We start from the raw sequence: 25,509 nt of genomic DNA on the forward strand, positions 1-25,509 counted from the left end.
TCCCGTGGCCTGGGAATCCCGAAGACTCGGCCCACATCTCACTTTCACTCCCACTCTCCATGATTCTCCATTTACTGTATGTCCAACCAGGCATACAGTAAAGTATGTAACCAGATTGTACAGGGAACCGAAATAATTAAATATTTACATTATCTAGTAAGAGGCGGGCAGAGATTATTGTAGTAAACAAGACAGCTCCTTCCTTTAAGGAGCTACAGATTGATGCCGAAACTGAGAAATCAGCAATCACAATAGTAAATGTGTTAATGGGAAAAAGCTAGAAGCAACTAGCAAGGGCTCCATTTAATAGGGGAGAGGGATGGGGGTGTTCCAAGCATGTGCAAAGACAAGACGCAAAAAAGCAAATAAATGGCTTTATGGGAACCAGATCAAGCTGGTGGAATTAAAGAGGCTAGAGATGTCTACAGAGTCCAGATCATGCTGACCCTTGTTAGATGTACTTGTTCACTTTATCCTGTAGTAGTGTGATAGCATACGAATAGCTTGGAGAGAAGGGAAGAGAGCCACTGTGTTCCCAGCTTCCTATGGAGAATAAAAAGAAAAACTGTCAAAATTACATGGGCTCATTTATTATTTCTTTCTTTCAATTATTTGAAAACTATATCAAAACAAAGTTTCCACCCGTGTCCATCAACGAATGAATGGATAAAATGTAGTATATATCAGTGGAATATTATTCGGACATAAAAATAAATAAAGTTCTGATATATGCTACAACATTGTTGTAACATGCTGAGTGAAGTAGGACAGGCAACAAAAGAACAAATACTGTTTGGTTCCACTTGTATGAAATACCTAGAAAAGGCAAATTCATAGAGGCAGAAAGTAGGTTAGAATTTACCAGGGGCAGAGGAGTGGGGGCAATGAGGAGTTATTGCTTAAAGGGTACAAAGTTTCTATTTGGGGTAATGAAAGAGTTTTGGAAATAGATAATTGTACACTTTAAAAAATGGTTAAGATGGAAATTTTTGTTATATATTTTTACCAGTTTTTTAAATTAATGTAATATATCAAAACTATTGAATTGTACTCTTTAAATGGCTGAATTATATAGTATGAGTTATAATTATATGGTATGAGCTAGGGAGGGTATAGCTCAGAGTTAGAGTGCGGTGCTTAACATGTACAGCATGCACAAGGTCCTGGGTTCAATCCCCAGTACCTCTACCAAAAAAAAGAAGAAGAAAGAAATATAACCAAACGCAGTGTGTGGTTCTTCAGTCCCCAGAACCTGTCATAAATAAATAAATAAACCTAACTACCTCCCCCCACAAATAACGAAAATATATACATATATGGTATGAGTTATATCTCAGTAAACTTTTAAAAAACAGGGTGGGGGGGCGGGGCAAGAGGACAGTTTCCTCTTCCTCCATGGTTGTACTTCACCAACAACTCCTGTCAATGTTTTGTTTGTTTGTTTGTTTGGGGTTTGGTTTTTTTTTTTTTTTTTTTTTTTGCGTCCCCCTTTCCCTCGGCTTTTCCTCTAATCTGGCTCAAAATTCCTGGGAGAAACTGGATAATGATCACCAGTGTCCTTGAACCACCAGGGTCAAGCCTGAATGATTCAAGACTCCCTTCAGCAGCAGGGCTGGGGAGGAGACTATTTTCCCATTTTAGTCACACTGCCCATAGGCTGGGGAGCCTGAGAGGATGTCTAACAGATTTTTAAAGATTCTTCTGGTTGTAGTGTGACTCACTGGGGACGGGGAGGCAAAACAAGAGGCTGGGGGATCTGAGAAATGGCTGTTTACAATGATCCAGGCTAGGTAGGATGGTGGTTTGAACAAGGATAGTAGCAGCGGGGCTAAAATGGTAGCAGCAATGAAGATGGTAAGGGGGAGATTGATCACGTATAAACTACGGAACTTGGATCTGGTTGGCTGAGTGGGAGGCACAGCAGTAGATAACACTATGGAGTATCCGAGTACACGGGGCAATACGGCGGGAACGTTAGGTGCGCTTAGTCCAGAACATACGGCGAAGGCTGGCCGAAGGCGGGGCTGAGCGTGGTGGGAAGCTCGGTCAGCCTTCGCGGCCGCTGTGCCTGGGGTCGAATCGCCCCTGGGCTTCCCCGAACTACTTCGCCATGGCGGGTCCCGGTCCCGGCGCGGCGCTGGAGTCCCCGCGGCAGCTGCTGGGCCGCGTGCGATTCCTGGCAGAGGCCGCGAAGAGCCTCCGTGCCGGGCGGCCGCTGCCGGCGGCGCTGGCTTTCGTGCCCCGCGAGGTGCTCTACAAGCTTTACAAGGACCCGGCGGGACCCTCGCGGGTGCTGTTGCCAGTGTGGGAGGCCGAGGGCCTGGGGCTGCGTGTGGGAGCCGCGGGCCCGGCCCCCGGTACCGGCTCCGGGCCCCTCCGCGCTGCCCGCGATAGCATCGAGCTCCGGCGGGGCGCCTGCGTGCGCACCACAGGCGAGGAGCTGTGCAACGGCCACGGGCTCTGGGTGAAGCTGACCAAGGTGCAAAAGACCCCGGGGCCAGGGAAGCCCCTGGCTGTTCCCCTTCCCTTTCCCTCCCCCATACTGAGCCGACTGGCTTTACGTTCGGTGCCCTTTGCCCTGGGCTGGGCGGGCCGCCGGGCAGCTCCCTGACGGCTGTCCCCATCTGGTACGTCCCGGCAGGAGCAGCTGGCAGAACACCTGGGTGACTGCGGACTAGACGAAGGCTGGCTGTTGGTGTGCCGTCCAGCGGAGGGCGGGGCCCGCCTCGTACCCATCGACACTCCAGACCACCTCCAGCGGCAGCAGCAGCTCTTCGGAGTGGACTACCGCCCGGTGCTCAGGTCCTGCACTGGGAGGGGCGGGGCTTGCTGTCTGATGGCTGGGCGGGATCGGGCACTGCTCCGGTGGTGGGTTCTGGAGCGAAGGCCGGATTTAGAGCAGGAAGGGGCAAGACCTGAAGGGAGCTAGGCTTCTGGAGGCATAGTTTAGAGGAGCTAGAGCTCTGGAGAAGGCTCCAGGGTCGCCTGCTGCTCGCTGAGGTGTCCCTATACTGTCCCCCATTCTGTGTGCACAGATGGGAGCAGGTGGTGGACCTCACATACTCACATCGCCTGGGATCTAGGCCTCAGCCGGCCGAGGCATACACAGAAGCTGTACAAAGGCTACTGTGAGTGACCTGGGATGGGATGGGGAGGAAGGAGCACCAGGTCTGGGCCGGACCTAATTAGGGACTTGGGGTTGCTTAGCTATGTGCCCCCGACGTGGACCTACGAGTGCGACGAGGACCTGATCCACTTCTTGTACGACCACCTGGGCAAGGAGGATGAGAACTTGGGTAGCGTGAAGCAGTATGTGGAGAGCATAGACGTTTCCTCCTACACGGTGGGTGCTGGGACTCCTCCCACCCCAAGCAAGATAGATCCAGAATCCTCACCTCTAGGCCAGGGCCAAACCTGAATCCCTGCAGAGCAGACTTGGCCCAAGCCCCCCACCTGAGAAATCCTGTATGAACCCCTAGACGCCTCCACCCATACCAGATGTGCTTTTAACCCAGCTCCACTGGGCTTTCTCTCCTGTGTTCCCTGGCCCAAAGTACACCCCCAGTGTAGGGATTGGGGGGAAATGCTGATTCCACCTCTCTACCCGTCCCCAGGAGGAGTTCAATGTGTCCTGCCTGACAGACAGCAATGCAGACACCTACTGGGAGAGCGATGGGTCCCAGTGCCAGCACTGGGTACGGCTTACCATGAAAAAGGGCACCATTGTCAAGTGAGTGGGCTCTGAGTAGGACAGGGTGGGTGAGCCAAGTACCAGTCGGGGTACAACACCCACGTACAAACTCAACCCTCAGGAAGCTGCTACTCACGGTGGATACCACAGATGACAACTTTATGCCCAAGCGTGTGGTGGTCTATGGGGGCGAAGGGGACAACCTGAAGAAACTGAGTGACGTGAGCATTGACGAGTGAGCGAGCTGGCCTGGGGTGGGAGGTGGGAAGTGATCCTAGCAGGCCCTGGCCTGGCTTGGAAGCATAAAGTGAGACTGCAGCAATCCCTGAAGGCAAGGAGTCTCCAAAGTGCCTCGTGTTCATGCCCTCAGGACACTGATTGGAGACGTCTGTGTCCTGGAGGACATGACCGTCCACCTCCCAATCATCGAGATCCGCATCGTGGAGTGTCGAGGTGGGCTTAAGGATGTAGGGAGGGAAAGGGACCCCCAGTGCGTAGATAGGAGCCAGCTGGCAGTGAGTGTGGAGAGAAGGAGATGGGCTTGGAGTTGGGGTAAATGTCATAGCTGAATTAACTCTAGGATCTGAAGCTATGGGGCCCAAGCCAGGTGGAAGGTGCCAGGTATAGGCCTGCCTTAAAGCCACAGAGGTAGTTGGGCTCACCTGGAAGAGGGACTGAGTTGGGGCCACCCTCAGGCATCCCAAAATTACAGTGCTGGATGGAGGAGCCAGCAAAGAATATACTAATCAGAATCAGGTGAATAGAAGGGGATCCCAAAGGTCCCAAGTTTCTGGGGCCTAAGAGTGACAAAAGGCTGCGCATGAAGGAGCCATTCTTAGTTCTCAGGGCCAAGGAGGCAGCAGGCACAGTAAGTGATCTCACTCTGACGCCTTCCCCCAGATGATGGGATTGATGTGCGTCTTCGAGGGGTCAAGATCAAGTCATCTAGACAGCGGGAGCTAGGGTTGAATGCAGACCTGTTCCAGCCCACCAGCCTGGTGCGATACCCACGCCTGGAAGGCACTGACCCAGAAGTACTGTACCGCAGAGCTGTTCTGCTGCAGAGGTGGCTGTGGTCCTGGGTCTGTCAGGCCCTTCCTTCCCTGACCCCCATCCCGAACCTTGTATGTCTGTGTAGAAAAGGTCTCCAAGGTCTTTTACTATAACCTGTTCCACTTCAAGCATCAGAGAAGCCCCTGGGTCCTGCCTTCTCCTGTCCCTGTGTGTTGGGGGGTCTTGCATCCACACCAAACTCTTCAGCTGCAGTTATCTTTCCACCCACCCCAGATTCATAAAGATCCTAGACAGCGTCCTACACCACCTGGTACCTGCCTGGGACCACACGCTGGGCACCTTCAGCGAGATTAAGGTGAGCCTAGTGCTTCTCTTGGCAGTGGACACCCCCTTTCTGCTCATGCAGTCATTCACTCTTCATCGGAAAGTTCTTAAACTACACTAGGCCTGGCCCTTTGCTGGGCTCTGGGAACACAGGAAGAAAACCAGACACAAATAGTCAAAATTTAGTGTGTGGGGTGCTGTTCCCCCAGAGAGTGTGTGAAATACACAAGAGCTGGAGAGGGAGAGGTGACAGCATGGACAGGGCAGGTGGCATAAAAGGTGCATACTGGGCGTTACCAGCAGCTCAAGATGACTTGAGAGAAGCCCGCCCGTAGATGTGAGTAGGATGTGAAGATGAGGCTGGGAGGGGGTGGGCAGGAAGCAGACCCTGGTAGCAGAGGGCTCTGGGGCCAGGCTATGAAGCAGGGACTTGGTCCCTGGTCCGTGGAGCCATTGAAAAGTTTTTATGTAAGGTAATGACAAGGTTGGATTTTTTGTTTAAGAAAGCTCGCCCTGGTGGCTGGACTGGGGACCAGAAGCAAGGACCAGGGGTGGACTAGGCTTGAACTGGAACCATAAGATTGGATCCAGGAATAGAGAAGGGTTCCAGGGCCTGGACAGAGGCTGACAGCCTGCCGGTCCTGCTCTGGCCACCTCTCCTCACCAGCAAGTAAAGCAGTTTCTGCTGCTATCGCGTCAGCGGCCAGGCCTGGTGGCCCAGTGCCTGCGTGACTCAGAGAGCAGCAAGCCCAGCTTTATGCCACGCCTCTACATCAACCGGCGCCTCGCCATGGAGCACCGCGCTTGCCCCTCCAAGGACCCAGCCTGCAAGAACGCAGTCTTCACCCAGGTCTGGATCACCGGGGATCGGAGCAAGGGAGGGGCGGTAAGGGGCTGAGGGGACTGGGCCAAGAGGGACCTGAGCAAGGTCTTCAGGCAAGAGTGGGGCCAGGTCTTGACACAGACTTTCCCACAACTCCCTCCTCTTTCCCCTGCCCCCAGGTTTACGAAGGCCTCAAGCCCTCTGACAAGTATGAAAAGCCCCTGGACTACAGGTACGGCATGGGGATGAGGGAATTGTTCAGGGCACATGAGTACATATGTGCACCCACACACTCCCTCTGGCACCCCTCACCATTATCCCTCTGTAGCCCCTACTCCTGGCTGGTCTCTGGGCTGGTGGATCATCCTGAGCCCTGGCCAAGCTTGATGACAGAGACCCACCCCTATTTACAGGTGGCCCATGCGCTATGACCAGTGGTGGGAGTGTAAATTCATTGCAGAAGGCATCATTGACCAAGGTGAGGCCCTGAGGGAAGTCAATGGGGTCCGGCCTTATTTAGAGTGGCAGACGCTTCTGGGATCACCAACTAACCAGAGAGAGGACCTGTGTATTACCCCATTATGGGTAATGCCCCAGCTGAGGGCATCTATCTGTCATTTCAGGGGGTGGTTTCCGGGACAGCCTGGCAGACATGTCAGAAGAACTGTGCCCTAGCTCGGCAGACACCCCTGTGCCCCTGCCCTTCTTTGTACGCACGGCCAACCAGGTAATCTCCCACTCCTACCTCCCAAGTTGTTTCTGCTGTTCTGTCTCTACATACCTCCCGGGTACCAGGCTAAGAGGCAGAGGCAAGACTGAGTGGCTCAGGGTAGCCTCTGGGTAGACAGGGAAGGAGGAACTGTTGTACATTCAGAGGGATGATTCAGGGCCCCCAGTGAAAGGTGTTCAGGGAAGTCTTTGGGCGTCTGGGGCAACTAGGTGGGGGCCACCCCATGCCATGCTGACAGCTCTGTCTCGGGGGCAGGGCAATGGCACAGGTGAGGCCCGGGATATGTATGTGCCCAACCCCTCTTGCCGAGACTTTGCCAAGTACGAATGGATCGGACAGCTGATGGGGGCTGCCCTTCGGGGTAAGGAGTTCCTGGTGAGTAGTCTAATCTGCACCCTACCAGGTTGGTTCTGGTTCTTGGAAGGAAGAGCCGGCCCAACCTGGGCAGCTCAGGGTGAGAAGACAATATATTTGTCCTATAGGTCCTGGCTCTGCCTGGCTTTGTGTGGAAGCAGCTCTCTGGTGAGGAGGTGAGCTGGAGCAAGGACTTCCCAGCTGTGGACTCTGTGCTGGTGAGTTAGGGACTGGAGCCAGTGTTTCCTCTGCTCCGCCCCCAAGGTTGCTGCTCCCTGAAGCTGTCTTGAACCTTTTCTTACATACTTTCTCCCTCTCCAATCCCACCTACTCCCAGGGCTTCAACTCTTATCACTATCCTGGTGACCCCTACTTCCTCACCTCCAGTGCCAGCCTCTCTCCTGAGCCTGGGTTCCTATATGCATCTGCCTGCTGGACCTCCGTCCCAAGACCAGCTCAGCCCACTCTTCATCCTCTCCGCAGCCTACCGCCCCCTAGAGCCCCCTGTCTCAGAATGGCACCCACCCCCGCCCCATGCCAAGCCCCTCATGGTCATTCACGCCTCCTTCTCCCTCACCTCACACATTCTGTCACATCATTCCTCTGGAATCTGTCCACTTCTGTCATCTATCTGGTTCAGGCCACCTTCCTTTCTGACTCAACTACTGACTGCAAAAGCTGATGTCCTTGTCTCTATTCTTACCCATCAGATCTCCAGCAGCCAGAGTAATTAATTTCACTCTTGTTGTTTAAACACTTCAATGGCTCCACACTGGGTGTAGCATAAAATGTAAAATCTGACAAGGCCTTATATGACCCTTATATCTCTGGGCAGTTGGTTCATGATCAGGCTCCCGCCAGACAAATTCCTCAGGCTTTTTGCTCTTTCTACCTTTTTCCAAGCTGTTCTCTCTCCTGACTTCCTGGTGGCCCAGCCAATTCCCAGCTGTCATTGGGTCTCAGTTTATATGCCACTTCTCCAGGCTGATTCCCCTGGACTCCAGGCCCGGTTGGGCACCATTCTGATGCTCTCACAGCCCTCGTACTAACCCACTGTCCTCATTCCCTGCGTGAGGACTGCCTTGCCTGGCTGCCTCTCCAGCTCGCTGGTGAGCTTCTTGAGTTAAAACAAGGACTGTTTGCACAATAAAAAGCTGACCTTCCTGCTTCTTTTCAACCCCCAGGTGAAGCTCCTGGAAGTGATGGAAGGAATGGACAAGGAGACATTTGAGTTCAAATTTGGGAAGGAGCTAACATTCACCACTGTGCTGAGTGACCAGCAGATGGTGGAGCTGATCCCCGGGGGTGCCAGCATTGTGGTGGGATATGAGGACCGTTCCCGTTTCATTCAACTGGTGCAGAAGGCACGGCTAGAGGAGAGCAAGGAGCAGGTACTACCCTAAAGCCAGCAGAACAGAGGGCTTTGTACCATTCCTTGTAGCCAGGGCCCAGCCTGACAGGCCACCAGTACCCAATGCCAAGAACTCTGGCCCCCATCATCCTTCTGCCCCACATCCTTGCTGATCAGTGAGGTACAGAGATACCCCCAGCACTGAGCAACGATCATTTCCCCCATTATCTCTGTGAGTGGAAGCCAAGTGTCCCCACCACACACTGAGCTGGGAGTTGTGCCCTCTTCTCCAGCCAGGCCTTTTCCCTCCTCCCCAGGTGGCAGCCATGCAGGCAGGTCTTCTGAAGGTGGTCCCACAGGCCGTGCTAGACTTGTTGACCTGGCAAGAGTTGGAGAAGAAGGTGTGCGGGGATCCAGAGGTCACTGTGGATGCTCTGCGCAAGCTCAGTGAGTGTGGGGTGGGGCAGCACAGTCTGGGGGTGGGGCTTAAGGACCTAAGAATGAATTCTGTCTGGTTTTGGCCCCACCAGCCCGATTTGAGGACTTTGAGCCATCTGACACACGGGTGCAGTATTTCTGGGAGGCGCTGAACAACTTCACCAACGGTCAGTGGAAAGGACAGAGTAATGCCTGGGTTCGGACAACCCCTGGGATATAGAGACAGGGTGGAAGCTGTAGAACCTCCTCCACCATCAGCACATGGGCATTGATTTCATTCTTCTCCATCCAGAGGACCGGAGCCGCTTCCTGCGCTTTGTCACGGGGCGCAGCCGCCTGCCGGCGCGAATCTACATCTACCCGGACAAGCTGGGGTGAGTGCAGAGGAGGGTGGCAGGTCCAAAGAGGCTGTAGCTGGCCTCTGCCCTCCCCACAACACACATAGTCACATGTCAGCCCCTCACCCTGTGCCCCTGTGATTCTTCCTGATCTGTGTCCCTCCATGTCCCCAGCTACGAGACCACAGATGCGCTGCCTGAGTCTTCTACCTGCTCCAGCACCCTCTTCCTACCACACTATGCCAGGTGGGTTTCCTTGGCTCCAGCTTAGGGCGTGGGGAGTAGGGGTACAGGTGGCATCCTAGGCTGGAAGAGGGCTTCAGGTACTGCAGTGCACCAGTTGGACCCCCAAAGCCCCTTGTTGTGATGGAGGGGCCTCTATACCTGGCAGTGGCCAACTCCATGCCCTCCCGCAGTGCCAAGGTGTGTGAGGAGAAGCTCCGTTATGCAGCATACAACTGCGTGGCCATCGACACCGACATGAGCCCTTGGGAGGAGTGAGTTGGCGCCAGGGGGCAGCCGCAGGCCGGCAGGACTGGGCCTGCGTGGGTCCCCCTGGGCCTTGCCCAGGGCGAAGACACTTTCCCTGGACCAGCTGGGGTCTGGGCAGGAAAAGCCAGCGCACTCCAGCCCTGTGTGCGGTTGGAGTGGGAGCAGCAGTTGACACGGGTGGCCCAGCCCCGGAGCCCCTCAAGCCCTATGCGTGCTCGGGTTTGCTCCCAGAGTTATGTTGCCTCTGTGAGAGGGATCTTCCCCAAGCCCAGCACAAGCTGCCAGGCCTGAGCTACTTGAAGGGGGCCTTCTAGCTCCCCACCCTATGGACTTTGCTTCAGTTTTTCACTCTTTTTTCTTTTTCTCTTTGTTTTCCTCTGGCTTCAGCCTGGGCTCAAAACCAAAAACTGTGGGGGTGGGGGCTCCTCCCCAAATAAGGCTCCAGGGATGACTAGGGAGTGATGGCCTTCCTCCTTGGTCTCCTGAACCAGGAATGAAGCAACAGCTGAACACCTCTCCCTCACATACTGGTCTTTTCCTCCCCTTCCTCCATACCCAAGGTGTGAACTCTGATTTTCTTTCTCCAACTCAGTCTCAACCAACAAAGTACCACCACATTCCCTGGCTCAGAACCTACATCTACTCAACATTAAACCTTCCTACCACTGCCATTCATCATTTCTGCATCACCTCCAGCCTGGCTCCAAAGATTGTCTGCTGTCTTACCCCCAAGATTTTGCACAGGTTAAGGCCAGTTATGCCCTCTCTGAAATCTTAAATAGCTCCTCTTTGCCCAACTCTAAAATGAGGCCTAGACTTTAAACCTGCTCCCAGGCCTTACGCACGTTCCTGTCCTGGCCCTCCCTTCCTTAAGGGCCTCCATGACACTCCATCAGAGAAGCTTCTGCACATGGGAAAGTTGAATAAATGAGAAATTCATTCCTTAGGAGTGTGTTTATTGGACTCCTGAGGGATGTTAAAGAAGGTTGTTCCAGGAACTTCAGGGTCCTGCTGTGAGCCAAGGAGATGGTGTGTCAAGTGGGAGTGGTGGGGCTTCTCCTTGGAAAATTATTAAATCTGGAGTTGAACAGGGAGATAAAGACGCCAGTAGTCAGAAGGGGGATTGGGCGGGGGGCGGGGCGTGGGGGAAGCTGGCCTGGCATCTTCCAGGATGGGTGTGGTGATTTGGAAGGGTACATCTTCAGAAATCAAGTGAGCAGAAGAATCTGCAGGCACAGGGAAACTTGTATAGCTTAACAGTATCTAACCGTGTAAGCAATAAGGTCTTAATAAAGTGTTCTGGGTGTAGGTGGTTTCTACAATTGGCCAAAAAAAAAAAAAAAAAAAAAACTGACATCCTAGAGGACAGAGCCTTGCGTTGGCTGATAAACCACCAGGTCAGGATTTGACGGAAGAGGCAGCAGCATTACTGCCGACCTAGACTTACCCCCACGCTGCCTCCAATTGTAGCAGCTAAGGTGTGGTCTATAAGAGTAAGTTCTCCCTGAAAGACCTTGCGGATGCAGTTGCCCCCAACGGCGGTCCCTAGAGAAATCTCGCTCTCGCATTGCTTCCCCATACCGTCCTCTAAGGGGCGCCCTGACGCTGCCTTAGCGGGCAAATCACCTTGGCCTTGAGTTCGGATCCCCGGGGCTCTGCGCACCCCGAGGTCCGTCTCGCTGTAACTCGGAGTCTAATGCCCCAGATGAACCTCCCCGGCAGCCCTCACCTTTCGGCTCCCCGACCTCTGCGCCGTGGGTGGTCCGCTGGAGACATGCCCCTTCCTCCAGCAGCCCCTTCCCGCCCAGGGAGCTGGAGGCGAAGGAAGGCCAGAGGCCGCCGCTCCCGCCCAGCTCCGCTCTTCCCGGCAAGCTCCCGCCCCTTGTCCGGCCCGTCCCCTGCCCTCCTCCTCAGGGAAGGGCCTGGCCAGCACGCCTCTGCAGGAGGTAATCTTGTTTCTGTCTGGTACTGGCCACGTGATCCTCTTTGGTCCCTTTTACCAAATGGGACCCACACTGTATTTTGTAGCTTGCTTCTTATTCATTCATTCATTCATTCATTCAGCGCCTGCATGGAGCATTTATGTCAGGCGCCACACAAGGTGCAAAAGGTAAAATGATGGCTAAACAGGTAACTTTTGCCCTCTTGAGATTTAACCTTTAATAGAAGAGACATCAAGCAGATAATCAAATTAACAACATTTAGTAACATTTGTGTAAGAGCTCCAAGGGAGAAATGAAGGGTTTTGTTAGAACACAGAACAGGATGACTTTAACCAGTGGGGCCCAGTGAAATGCTAAGTCCTTAGGGAGAATAAGGGCACAAAGGCCAGCTGAGAAGCACGTTGAGTCCTGTCTTACTGGAGCGTGAAGGGAAGAGAGAGATGAGACTCTAGCCTTGGAGACTTGTTTTAGGGGGTTGGATTGAGTAACCACAAGGGGGTTAAGCGCCTTTGGCAGCTGTGTAGAAAATGAGTTGAAAGGGGGAGACTGGAGGCAAGAAGGAATCCAAGCAGGAAATGATGGTCACTGGGACACTCATTTTAACCATTATTTTTATTGGCTTCATTGTATTACACTGTAAGGAATTTCAAAACTTTTATTTATTTAAAACTCTCTATGGATGGACATTAAGGTTGTTTACAAATTTTCTATATTGAAAACTACAAATGTTATAATAAACATCCTCATACACATATCCTTGCATACCTATTTATTTTCTTAGAATGACTTCCTAAAATCACATCATCAGACTGCCAAATTGTCCTCTAGGAAGAATGTATCAATTGTCACTCCCTTTAGTGTCTATTTCCTAAATTCTTACCAACTTTGGGCATTGAGTTTAATGTGCAGAAAAATAGTATGATTGTTAACTTCAATTTGCATTGCTTTGGTTATTTACTATATTGAGCAATTGTTTTTCTTCTTTATGAACTGCCCTTTATGTATTTTTGTCCATTTTTCTGTATGTTTCATTATACTTTTCTTATTGATTTATAACAATCTTTGTGTAGTAAGCAGATAATAAGCACAGCAAGGTACCTGCTAAGTGCTGTACATCTTGTTTTGTTTTGGAGGGGGAAGTAATAAGGTTTACTTATTTATTTTTAATGGAGGTACTGGGGATTGAGCCTAGGACCTTCTCCATGCTAAGCAGGCACTCTACCACTGAGCTGTACCCTCCCTGGCTTGTACATCTTTTATCTTGTCTTATCTTCTCAACAACCCTATAAATTAAGTACTATTTCCAGACAAGAAACCTAGAGCAAAGATTAATTAACTTGCCCAGGGTCACGTAAGCAGTAAGCAATAAAGGTAGGATTTGGATGGTGGTCTGCCAGCCTAAAAACCTGCTGATGTGGTAACTAAGGTGCTATATTCTGTATATTAACACCTTTGCTGTGTCAGGTGTTATAAATATGTTTTTCCAGTCTGTACTTGCCACTTAATTTCATATATATATTCTTTCCTAATGTACAATATGTAAAAGTTTTGTGGATGAAAAATCTTTTTCTTCATGAAAGAAACCATGTATTAGATTCATACCACAGGAAGGCAATATTGTATATTAGTCAGGAGTACATTCTCTAGAGTTCACTTGCCTGTATTCATATCCTGGCTTTACCACGTTCTAGCCGTTGACCATGGACAACAGCTAAGGGTTTTCCAAGTCCTTAACCAGTTTCCTCAGCTTCCTTGTTTGAAGTATTTATCCTTTAGCATTGACTTGAATGCTGTTCTCACATACTCATCATTACTGTATGCTAAATTTTGATATATAAGAAATCCTCATTTTGCACAGTAGTGCTAGATGATAAAAATTGCCCTGCACTTTGAAACCAAGCAAAGAGATCTTAATAATCAATGGGTGAGTAATATTTCTTTGTATTTATATACCACATCTTCTTTATCCAGTCATCAGTCTGTTGGTGGACATTTAGGTTGTTTCCATGTCTTGGCTATTGTAAAAAAAATGCTGCTATGAACATTGGGGTGCATGTATCTTTTTGAATTAGAGTTTTCTCCAAATATATGCCTAGGAGTGAGATTGCTGGATCATATGGTAACTCTATTTTTAATTTTTTAAGGAACCTCCATAGTGGCTGCACCAATTTACATTCCCACCAACAGTGTAGGAGGGTTCTTTTTTCTCCACACACTCTCCAGTGTTTATTATTTGTAGACTTTTTGATGATGGCAATTCTGACTGGTGTGAGGTGATACCTCATTGTAGTTTTGATTTCCATTTCTCTAATAATTAGCAATATTGAGTATCATTTTCATGTGCCTGTTGCCCACCTGGATGTCTTCTTTGGAGAAATGTCTGTTTGGGTCTTCTGCCCATTTTTTGTTTGGGTTGTTTGTTTTTTTGATATTAAGCTACATGAGCTGTTTGTATATTTTGGAAATTAGTCCCTTGCTGGTCATATCATTTGAAAATATCTTCTCCCAGTCTGTAGGTTATCTTTTCATTTTATTTATGGTTTCCTTTGCTGTGCAAAAGCTTTTAAATTTAATTAGTTCACATTTATTTATTTTTGCTTTAATTTCCATTACTCTAGGAGCTGGTTCAAAAAAAATATTGCTGAACTTTATGTCAAAGAGTGTTCTGCCTATGTTTCCTCTAGGAGTTTTATAGTGTCTAGTCTTAAATTTAGGTCCTTAATCCATTTTGAGTTTATTTTTGTATATAGTATTAATGTACCTCCATTAAAATAAATAAATAAATCTAATTACCTGTCCCCCCAATTTTTTTAAAGTTAAAAAAATTAAAAACTATCTTCCTGTCAATTATAAATGTATAAGGAAATGAAAAAATAGTAAAATTAATATTTATTTAGTACTCTGAAATCTAAAGCATTTAGAAGATTTGAGAATTAAATAGTTTTCTTTGTAAAACACTTATCAAAAGTAATTTGAATAGTGCTTGGCTCTTTTTTCTTGCCTTATAATATGGAGGAAGCATCTTCTCTAAATCTCGGTGAATTGCCATACTCCTTTCTAGGTTTCGATCAGCTTCCAACATTTTATTCTTTGTACTTTCAATCTCATGAAATATCTCTGAGAATTCCTTTAATGTGAATTTTATTGCTGACATCACTTCCTCTGGGACATCTTCATCCTTTTTGTCACAACCATTTTCCTCATTTATGTAGATAAGGTTGCCTTCACTAAGTCCCTCTGGCTGTGTATCCACACTCTTTCACGACAGAAGTGCTAACTTTGCTTTGACATAACTACATCTATGCTCAATTTGAATTTCACTTCCAGCATTATTAATTCTCATCTCTTTGCTGCACTTTCATTTTATTGGCTAATTCTCAATTATCCATTTTTTAAAAATGTCCCATGGGTTTATCACTGGGAGACAAGGAAGCAACACAACTATATTGTATGCTGTCTGTGAATGAATTGAATAAGAGCTGTGCAGTGACTAATCACCAACAGACTGAAAAAAGTGACATGATTGTTCACTCATGGTGCACATCCATCATGATCCAAATTGATTTTGATGACTTTTGTCAGTAGTCTAATTGCTTTTATGGAGGAGAGAATTTTTGGAGGAACTTAACCATTTTTACTGATGTCATCTATTCCTTTTGTATCTGCTTCTAAATTTATTAGATGGAAAGTTTTAGAAAGACTTAAATGAGACACAGTTCCCAAATTTCAATAACCTCTATAAAACTCTAAGACTTTATGTCGTCAATATGGTGTTCTCCCTCTCCCTGTCCCTCCTCCCTGCCTAACTTTTTCTTATTCCCAAAGTACTTAGCACCTTTTAATATATGATACAGTTTACTCATTTATTATTTAAACTTCCTTCTAATTTATGCTGCCTATCCCTGCTAGGATGAAGTCTGGATTCTTTTTTGTTCACTAATATATCCTAAGAGCTCAAAACTATCTTTGGCATACAGTAGTCAATCAATAAATTGTTCAATAAACAAATGAATGTGGCCTGTAAACAATACTTTCCAATTTAAAAACAAGGAAAATCAGCCATCAGAAAAGTTTTTTTCAATAAAGGAGGGGAAAAAAAAATCACCAAATTGATTAAATCACCCATTTTTAAAGTTGACCCATCGGTTTAGAGCATAAATGTCCAGATTCTGACTTTCAAAACCACTAACAATGAAAATTCTGTGTGCTTGAAAGGAAATATTGAAACCCTAATTAGTGAAGTTTCTTTCCAAGCTCTTTATATAAACACTGTAGCATCATTTGCTCTCTAACTTATCATGAATCTATTGGGCAACTGCTGGCCTTATGTACAAAAATAAAATACAAATATTTTAGGACCTGCAATTGGTTGCCAAAGTAGAGTTTCTCTTTTCATTTTTATCTTTCACTCAGCACTCTAAAAATAATAATTCCCTGCCCTACTGACAAGTCCTCAGCCAGATGGAGTAGATGAATATTGTGATGTGGCCAGTAAATTCCCAAAGAGAGATCTCTTGCAGACCGTGGGAAGAGTATTTCTGAGCCAAGGCTCAACTTTTGAAGGGTTTCCTTTGTCTTCCACAGTTCAAAGAGAACTTGAGAGCTTGACCTTCTTAAACTGTTTCCCCACCAAATACAAACACATACACATAAATGTCCCTTGGGAAAGAAATGTGAACAGGAAACAAACATTATATGGAACAGCCTATATTCAACAAGCATTTATTAAATATTCCCATTTAATTAATAATTAAAAATAAATAATAAGCATGAGGCTAGGCATGAGGCTAGGCATGAGGGTTAATAATATGGATTGATTTAGTGAAAAGGAATGTTCAGGAGAAGAGATGTTGTCAGTGACCCAATCCCCTAGCTCAGTTTTCTTACCACCAAATGGGAGGACAAGGGAAAATTTATGAGAAAGTTCTAATTAGTTCAATATTATTTACTTAGCATGTCCCAGATCCTGAGCTACGCCCTGCAGAGAGAGGAGCAAATAAGATACAGCCTTTGTCCTCAAATGGCTCCCAGTGTGATACAGAAGACTTGAAAAAGATGACAATCCTTTGTGGTGAGTGCCACAATCTAAATACTAGAAGCAGTGGGAGCCAGAAAGAAGGAATCCATGAGGCAGCAGTTCTTAAAGTATGCTCTTTAGAACTCAAGGGAGTCCCCAAGACCCTTTCAGGATATTTTCATAGTAATACTAAAGCACTGCTTCTTTCATTGTATTGATATTTGCACTGATGATACAAAAGCAATGGTCGATAAAACTGCAATCAAAACAGTGATACCAAACTGTACTAACAGTCATTATATTCTTCACTGCCACACATTTGCAATAAAAATTAAAATTAAAAAATAATAAAACAAAGTAAGTTTCACTTAAGAACGTCTTTGATGAAGAAATAAAATAATTTTATTAAATCTTTATCCTTGAGTACACATCTTTTTAATATTCTATGTGATGAAATGGGAAGTACATGTGTAACACTTCTGCACATATGAAAGAAGCATGATGGCTGTCTCCAGGAAAAGGACCTGTGCAATTATTTGTTTTGTGAACAACTGACAAACTATGGAAAAAACTTATCAAAATGAGTGAAATAAGCCAGTCACTTCAAAGAAAATCACTAACAATGATAATATTTGAGCTTTCAAGAGAAAATCAGAAGTTTGGAAAACTGGTATTTGTCATCACAAGCTTGCTATCTTTCTCAAGGACTTCTCTAATGAGGTTGATGGTGATATTAACTAATGTGATTTTTAAAGTATATAATGAGACAACATTGGGTAGATCTACATAACTTAGTGAACCGACATTTTACAAATGATCGATGCATCAAGTTGCAAAATCATGTGTGGGTAAAATTCCATTCAAAGTGCACATACTAAGAGTACAAAATGTTCACTGAAATAAATGATTCTACATTGCAACTAATCTTTAACAAACTACCACTTATTATTGAGTTTTGGTATAATATCAAAGAATACCCACAATTATCTGACAAAGGCTGTTACAATATCTCTCTGTTTCCCAACTATGTGTGTGAGGTCAGGTTTTCATCACCCAAAACAATACATCACAACTGATGGGAGAACTCAGCTGTTCTCTATTAAGCCAGACATTAAAGAGATCTGCAAAAAGGTGAAACTATAGCATTCGTCTCACTAAATTTTTCGTTTTGAAAACATAATTATGGCTTCACTAAAATGTTATTTATGTTACCATGTAACAGTTTTACTATTTTTATTTTTTTAATGAATTAATGTTTTAAAATTTTCTCAGTTTAAAATTTTAATATAGTGGATGTCATAAGATACAGTCTACAAAAACGAAAGTTCTTTAGGACCTCCACTAATTTTCAAGAGTGTAAAGGGTCTAAAGACCAAAAAGTTTGGGAACTGCTGGCCTAAGGGAATAATTTTTTTTTGATATAGTCAGTTACAATGTGTCAGTTTCTGGTGTACAGCGTAATGTCCCAGTCATGCATACACACACACACACATATATTTGTTTTTCATTAAAGATTATTATAAGATATTGAATATAGTTTCCTGTGCTATACAGAAGAAATTTGTTTTTTTATCTATTTTTATATATAGTGGTTCATTTGCAAATCTCAAACTCCCAAATTTATCCCTTTCCACCCTAAAGTGAGTTTGAACTGAAGCAATCCCTCAGCAACTTTACTCAACTAGAAAAGAAAGTCCTCTAGTTCGCCGAAAACATATGCTAGTTTGAACATGAGCATTTAAAATGGAAGACTTCATAACTGGTTCTTATCTCAAAACTATGCTGTAATTCTCAGGGCTTCTGTCTGTTTGAGCTAATACCAAGGAGAGAAAGAATCTTGCTGCAGAAGGAAAGTTTCAGGTCTCTTGTGGCCAAATCAATCACTCCATGGCTCCCTTTTACCAACACATTCAGTGTTTTATTTTGAGTTAAAATAAATAGTTATCCAATAACTCATCACCAGGATTCTAAAGTGAAGGAGAGGCAGGGCAGGGATAAGCTGGTTTTATGGTTGTGGCCTCAGGACTTTTTGTTTTTAGTAGGTTCTAAGCTGAGCTCCTACTTTTCTGGCTGAAATTCTAGGAAAAATTACAAGTCCTATCCTCATTGATTGCTGTATCCTCAGCATCTAGCATCTAAGACATTGGTTGGCACATATTAGGCACTCAATAAATACTGTTGAATCAAGTCAAACTCCTTTATTTTTATTGCAGAAATACTCTGTCTCTTAACTGGCAGGGAGCCAAAGCAATTAAGGTTTAAGAGAGGATAGAAAACGAGGAAACTTCCAGAAGATGAGGAAATTGCAGGAATGTGTGGGAAGAGCATGGCCATTGTTCCCATTATCTCCTGTAGCTTAATGAACCACCCCAAAACTTACTGCTTTAAACAAAAAATTATTTTATTATTTTCTCTCACAATTATAGTGAGAGGCTCAGGTGTTTGGGTTCTCTCACACAGTTGCAGCCTCTTAAGTGGTCTTCCAGCTTCCAGGGAATCTATTATCAACACAGCAACCAAAGTGATCCTTTTAAAATCTGTCATATGACTCCTCCTCTACTTAATTCAAGGTCCTCACAACGGCCTGCAAGGTCCACAGGATCTTAATTCTCCACCCTCTCCCTCATTGCCTCTCTGACGTCCTCTGCCATCATTCAATCTCTCCCTGGCTTACTTCAGCCACATTGTCCTCATTGCTGTTTTTTGAACTTGCCCTCTCTCTTCAGGGCCTTTGCACTTGCTGGCTAGTCTACTTGGAAAGCTCTTACCCAAGATATTCACCTGACTCACTCTCTTCAAGCCATTGTTCAGTGTCACCATCTCCCTGAGACCTTCCCTAATCCCACACCCCCAGCTGTTTTGATGGCTAAAATGGATGCTTTCCATATCATAATTGTTTGGTTCAGAAAGCCAACGTTGAGTCGCCCCATTAGACACCACTGGAGTTAGAAAACCTTAGCAATCCTTGGCCTTCAAAGGCATTTGGTGATTTCTCCACTGGCTAGCCCCAAATCGCAGCTCCCAATGAACTCTCTTTTCTCAGAGCGGTAGTTGGGGCTAGGTCCTAGAAGAACTGCCAGAAGGAAAAGATCGTGACGTCCCAATCTGGGTTTCAGCACCCCTGCGCCATGAGGGACGCTCAATGGGCGTTGGTGATTGGTGAATGAACGAAAAGGCACAGGCGGCCCCGGCTCCTCTCCTCCTCTGGGGAGCCGCGCACTTCTTGGCCGTCATCTATCACTCGGCTCTCGTCCCTTCTCCGCGGGCCTGCCCAGCGCGTCCCATCGATCTGCTCGGCTATCTCGCGCCTGCGCCTTTTTGCTGTCAGTCGGCCGCGGCGTGAGGAGCGCAGAGAGCGGTAGCGGCGCGCTGGGACCTGAGGTAAACCTGCGGCTTCTGAGCTGCCAGGCCGCACGCGAGCTAGCTGGCGGGGGTGAGCCACGCGGTGGAGGCTGCTGGGCCCTACTTCACCAGAGGCAGGAGGGCCCCTCGAGCCTGGCCCGGGAGGGCCTGAGTGGGTGGCGGGGGTGCAGAGCCCCGAGTCGCCAGGTTGAGTGCCTGCCGGACCTGGCCGCGGGGCCGAGTGCCCGAACTAGAAGGGAGCTCTGGAAGAATCGGAGCCAACCACCTTGGGGCAACAGATGGAGAAAACGGAGTTTCAGGGAGGGAAGGATCTGCTAGAAGTCACAGCGAGTGAGCACCAGACCCAGGGCTGGGCGACCTGAGCACAGTGTCTGAACTCTTTCCACCTAAGTCTTTCATTCATTTATTCTGTTTTTAGTTGTGTAGGTTCAGGACGGTGAAATACAAGGAGGAATACAATAAGGTCTGGCTGAGAGATCAATTATGGTACGGTATTTTATCTTATCAGTTTACAAAGGGAGAAGGCAATGAGTATGCTATGACAGAGGCAGGGCTAAGATGCCGTGAACACCCACTATAAGCCTGAGAGACCAACGAGTCTTTGCCTTGATTCCCATCACCCAGAGTCGTGGCAGTGGCATTGAGACATTTGACATATTGGCTGATATCATGGAGTGTTCATGACTGTCACCTGGAGCCTCACTGAGTGTAGGAACCTCAGATCCTAGTGACCTGGGTTCGAATGTCCCTTCTGCACATGTTTGAGCTTGACTCTTACACGGGATTGTTGTGAGGTTGACAGATGCTCAGTCCACTGATTGAGTACCCGCCATCTGACGGGAATTGTGTCGGATACTGGGAATACAGCGGTGACAGTCAAGGAACTCACAGGAAATAGACATTTAAATAACTGCACAATAAAACCTATAAAGGCAGAGATGATCTGTACATAGTAGAGTGGAAGCACCTAACAGGAAAGGAGTTACTTCTATCAGGAGGGTGGGAAGGGTTAGGAATGGCTTTTTAGGCAAGGTGATTCTTGAACTGAGTCAAAAATTTAATAGGGATTACATACTAGGCACAGGAGAAAGGTAACTTAGGAAGCAAGGATAGCCATACGGAAACCAGAATTACACAACAGCATGGTTTGTTTGGCACAGAAGGCTTCCATGATCTAAGCTCTAATAATATCAAACACTTGTGCTTGTCACGGGATTGACATTATTTTGTGTGCTTTACATAGATTAACTCATTTAATATTCACAATGACTCTGAAGTAGGAAATGAGGAAAACTGAGGCTTGAAATAGTTATAGCCAGCCCTGGTTCACACAGCTAATTCATGGTCGAGCTGGAATTCAAACCCAGGCAGTCTGGCTCAAGGGTATGTGAACTTAACCACCAGTCTGCCTTCTAGAAACTGAGGAAGCTGAAGAGTTTTAAATGGTTACATCACTTGTAAGTGGTGGAACTAGAACTCAAACTCAGGACTTTTAACTCTTAAGGGTCCAGTGCTCTTTTCATAGTAACATCAGATGTGATGGAAGTTATATAGTGCAAAACTGAAGTTAAATTTTAGTCTGAGGGAATGCTTGCTGGAATTGAAATTACCGTATCTTTTAAATGTGGATGTTATGCAAGAGCCTCGCTTTGTGCTTGGGTATACTGGGTGTAAGTGTTGCAGTTTAGATACTGATGTGAGCAGCCCAGGACTGATCATAATTATGGCAAAGGCACAACGTTATTTGCTAGTTTGGTGTTAAATAATTTTTTTCTAAACATTGAATTTCACACTTGTATTTAAAAGGTTGCATCATTTGTTGTTAAGTCAAAGCATACTTTTATTTTAAATCAGTAAGTATTTATGACCTTTTAATGTGCCTCTCTTCTATAAAGAGATTTTTTGCCAGAAAGAGATTTTTTTGAATGTCAAACAGGTTCATTTATTACCTTAAGCCTGAAAAAAGGAATTAATTTGGTTTGTTTCTGCAGTTGGGCTCTGCAAATCTAGGTTAAGATACAAGCCTACATTTGTGTTTATAATGATATCTTTCAAGTTGGTAGTAATGAGAAGATGGGAGCAGTTGGCTGGATTATTAGAAGAATCTTAAGTCATTTCATACTTTTCAGAGAGCTAATGTGCTTGTATTTGTACTGTTAATTCTAGTCAGAAGTTTTAATTTTTTTCAAGGAATATGAACTCACGTATCAGAACTTACATATATTGGTAAACTCTTACTCCTTTAAGAGTCAGCTCACGCATTACTTTCCTATAAAACGTTCTTGTCTTTTCTAGGAAGACTTAAGTGTTACCATCACTATGTATACTTACTGTATCCTGGACATATTTCTTCCATGACATTAATGATAGTGTATTGTAATTTACTGCATTTGTATTCACATAATTGTGAGCAACCCAAGGGCAAAGACCAGATTTTTTAAAAAATTCACATCCATCTTCCAGCCCATCACCCCAGGCTGGAGCTGAGAGTATATATCAGTGAGTAAGAGAATAGAATAAGTGTGATGTTTATACTGCAGCTAAGGAGTCTTTCTTATTCTGGTTATTGGAGTTGGAAGTGACGTATTTGACCTAAGTAGGTATCAATAAACTAAATAAAAATAGTGTTAATACTATTTGTGCTTTGATTTTTGTTACTTTTTTCTGTTGTTTTTCTCTGTGATTGCAGTTTGTAAAAATGGAATTTCAAGCAATAGTAATGGCAGTTGGAGGGGGATCTCGGATGACAGACCTGACTTCCAGCATTCCTAAACCTCTGCTTCCAGTTGGTAACAGACCTTTAATTTGGTACCCATTAAACCTGCTTGAGCGTGTAGGATTTGAAGGTGAGTTATGGCAATGAGATGTACTCATAAAACTTTTAGGGTGTTTAATCCCAATGATTTATCAGCTTTACAACAGTGAGAGAGGATTAATGAAAGAAGACTAGGACTCATCGTTGGCTGGAGACTGGCCTCTTTAGGAGTTTAGGAATACTCCACTGGTGTGTGAAAAAGGTTGAGAAGATAGTGCTAAGTGTTACTCTTTTAGAGCTGGTCTCAACAGTGATCCAAGATGAACCCTGAAAGGATGTCAGGACATGATATGAGGAATCTAGGTGCCTTATAGTCAGTACTTACTGAGAACCTGTATGTACCAGGTAATATATTAAGCACTGAAGTACAGAATTGAAAAGATAACTTAGGCCTAGATTTCTAGAACCTTGAAGTCTAGTGGAGAGATCCACATGTAAATAGATTATCATTGTGTAATGTGATAAATGTTGTAACAGATGCACATTAGAAGTGCTTCTTATAAGGAAATTGCTGTTTCTACTTGAGAGATTCAGAGAATGCTTTACAGAGTAGCTGACCCTTGAATTGAGTCTGGAAAAATAGATTACCAGACTGACCAGTGTGGAGAGAGCATTCCATACAGAAGTAATACGTATGCAGAGATAGAGTCATGATCATCATAACATGTTCTGGCAGCTACTTTTCATTTTATGTGTCTATAATATCAAGTGTAAGGAGGAGGAGAAGATACAATGAGAGAGATAAACAGGAGTCATGCTATGAAGGGCCTTGTATTACATGCTGAGGAATTTAGATTTTTTTCCTGAAAGCAATGGGAAACCAATGAAAAGCTTAAACCAAGATAGATTTATATTTTAGCTACTCTAAGTCCTTTGCATCTTTATATAAATTTTAGAATCAGCTTATCAATTTCTACAAAAAAGCATTGTTGGAATTTTGACTGAGATTGCATTGAATCCATAGATCAATAGGAACAGAATTCACATCTTAACAATATTGAATCATCTGATCCAGCAGCACAGTGTATGTCTCCATTTATTTAGGTCTTTTGTAACTTATCTCAATAGTGTTTTATAGTTTTCAATATATAAGGATTTACACGTATTTTGTTAGATTTATTTTTAAGTAGTTGATATTTTTGTGCTATCATAAATGGTAATAAATTCCAGTTACCTGTTGTTTAATGCTGGAACAAAAAAATACATTTTTTATCCTGATCTTGCCTCCTGTAGCTTTGCTAAATATACTTATTAATTCATGTAGCTTTTTATAGATTCCTTAGGATTTTCTACAATTTGACCTAATTGACATAGAACATTACACTCAGTGAAGCAGAATGCACATCCTTTTCAAGTGTGAAGAGCTTTTACCAAGATAGGCCATATTTTTGGAAATAAAATAGGTCTGAGTAAGTTTATAAGGATTAAAATCACACAAAATATATTCTCTGACCACAGTAGGGTTACATTAGAAATCAATAACAGAAGGATATCAAGAGAACCCCTAGGTATTTGGCAGTTAAACCACATACTTCTACATAACTCAAAGAAGAAATCACAAGAGAAACACTGCTCATGCAGTATTTAGAAGAAATTTTATAGCATTAAGTATTCCATGAGAAAACAAGAAATGTCTTGAATTATCATCTAAGCTTCTACTTTGACAAACTAGAAAAAGAAGAGCAGTTGAAACCCAAGTAAGTAGAAAGGATACAAAAATGATAAGAGCAGAAATAAATGAAATAGAAACCAAAAGCATTAGAGAAAATCAGTAAAACCAAAAGATGATTCTTTGAAAAAAATCAATAAAATTGTTAAATCTCTGGCTGGACTGATCAGAAAAAGCAGAGAAGACACAAATAATAATAGAAAGGAGAGTGGGGACATCACTACAGATCCTACAGACATTCAAAGATAATAAGCTAATATTGTTAACAACTTTATGGTAATAGATTTGACAGCTCAGATTTGCATTTTTAAAAAATTGCTTTGGAAGCTGTGTGAGGAATCAGTTTGAGGGAGTCAAGACTGTAAGCAGGGAGATGAGTTAGGAGACTAATACAAAAAAGTCCACACCAGCAATGAAGAGGGCCTGAGCTAAAGCTTCAGCAATAAGGATGGAGAAGTGGGAACATTTGAGAAAGTTGATGATTAATGGGGAGAGGTCATAGAAAAAGAGGAAACTAGAAAAATAGGGAAGAGTTCCTTCTACTTTTTGCTTAAGTAACTAGGTAGATGGTGATGCCAGTAACTAGGAAAGGGAATATAAGGAACAGGTTTGAGCAAAGACAAGTGAGTTTGGCTTTGGCCAGAATGAGTTTGAGGTGTCCTATAGTTAGATATAACAGATCTGAATACTAATACCAGATGGAGGTGGTGCAAGATCCTGGGCCCCAGGCTTGTGATCCAGTGTTCATTCCATTCATGCCTTCTTGAGAAAACCTGTGAATGTTTCTGTGCAATAGTCTGTATAACATTGATGTTAAAATATGTTTTATAACATATCTTAGAGTTCTGTCTCACAGGTGAAGGACACATCTTAATACACTTTGAAATATCCTACTTTAATAAGTTCTTATGGACTTGTCATCTATAACTTTCTTTTTCTTTTTGCTATTTCTTTAGTTATGCTTGGGAGGGAAGCCTTTTGTGGTATATTTAATACCCATTATATAGAAAATTCCCTCTCACTGAGGCTCACTCAGAATTTGGAGTGTCTCCTAAACATAAGATTCTGGAGTTGAACAGTCAAGTTTATGTTCACTCTGTTCATGTTGTTCATGATTTTAGAGAAGTTAACATAGCTCTACTTAGCA

General features: G+C 45.0%; 2 protein-coding genes across 7 annotated transcripts in view; both read left to right on the forward strand.

Annotated features, from left to right (window-relative positions):
- Nucleotides 1–1,988: 1,988 nt before the first annotated feature.
- HECTD3 (HECT domain E3 ubiquitin protein ligase 3) lies at nt 1,989–16,822 on the forward strand. 3 transcript variants are annotated; one of them, XM_031465000.2, is made up of 21 exons: nt 1,989–2,479; nt 2,642–2,802; nt 3,036–3,128; nt 3,208–3,343; nt 3,615–3,730; nt 3,813–3,926; nt 4,062–4,144; nt 4,592–4,757; nt 4,979–5,060; nt 5,697–5,879; nt 6,032–6,084; nt 6,266–6,330; nt 6,476–6,579; nt 6,838–6,957; nt 7,065–7,154; nt 8,121–8,327; nt 8,605–8,734; nt 8,818–8,892; nt 9,018–9,099; nt 9,238–9,309; nt 16,452–16,822. In XM_031465000.2, the coding sequence occupies exons 1-21, from the start codon at nt 2,111–2,113 to the stop codon at nt 16,546–16,548; spliced, it is 2,598 nt and encodes an 865-aa protein (XP_031320860.1). In that variant the 5' UTR covers nt 1,989–2,110; the 3' UTR covers nt 16,549–16,822. The 3 variants fall into 3 exon arrangements, with proteins under 3 accessions (XP_031320860.1, XP_031320861.1, XP_010980568.1); XM_031465001.2 differs by having other exon boundaries at nt 5,730–5,879; XM_010982266.3 differs by lacking the exon at nt 16,452–16,822 and adding an exon at nt 9,480–10,497 and having other exon boundaries at nt 1,992–2,479.
- Nucleotides 16,823–19,814: 2,992 nt separating this feature from the next.
- EIF2B3 (eukaryotic translation initiation factor 2B subunit gamma) overlaps nt 19,815–25,509 on the forward strand; it is a 104,767-nt gene continuing 99,072 nt past the window's right edge. For 2 of the 4 annotated variants that reach the window (XM_010982267.3, XM_010982271.3), the window contains exons 1-3: nt 19,837–19,896; nt 20,297–20,364; nt 22,568–22,724. In XM_010982267.3, coding sequence (XP_010980569.1) covers nt 20,362–20,364; nt 22,568–22,724 — 160 coding nt within the window. In that variant the 5' untranslated portion in view covers nt 19,837–19,896; nt 20,297–20,361. Of the gene's footprint in view, nt 19,897–20,296; nt 20,365–22,567; nt 22,725–25,509 lie in introns of all 4 variants that reach the window. The other 2 variants (XM_010982272.3, XM_010982269.3) reach the window with 2 other exon arrangements.

The sequence above is a fragment of the Camelus dromedarius genome, chromosome 14 (assembly GCF_036321535.1).
Source record: "Camelus dromedarius isolate mCamDro1 chromosome 14, mCamDro1.pat, whole genome shotgun sequence".
NCBI classification, from domain to species: domain Eukaryota; kingdom Metazoa; phylum Chordata; class Mammalia; order Artiodactyla; family Camelidae; genus Camelus; species Camelus dromedarius.

What these genes read in the sequence shown, in the direction of transcription:
- HECTD3 (XM_031465000.2), top strand. Translation starts at nt 2,111, where the DNA reads ATGGCGGGTCCCGGTCCCGGCGCGGCGCTGGAGTCCCCGCGGCAGCTG. An exon ending in GCTGAACAACTTCACCAACG is followed by an intron (nt 8,893 to 9,017) that starts GTCAGTGGAAAG and finishes TTCTCCATCCAG; the next exon opens with AGGACCGGAGCCGCTTCCTG. An exon ending in ATCTACCCGGACAAGCTGGG is followed by an intron (nt 9,100 to 9,237) that starts GTGAGTGCAGAG and finishes CCATGTCCCCAG; the next exon opens with CTACGAGACCACAGATGCGC.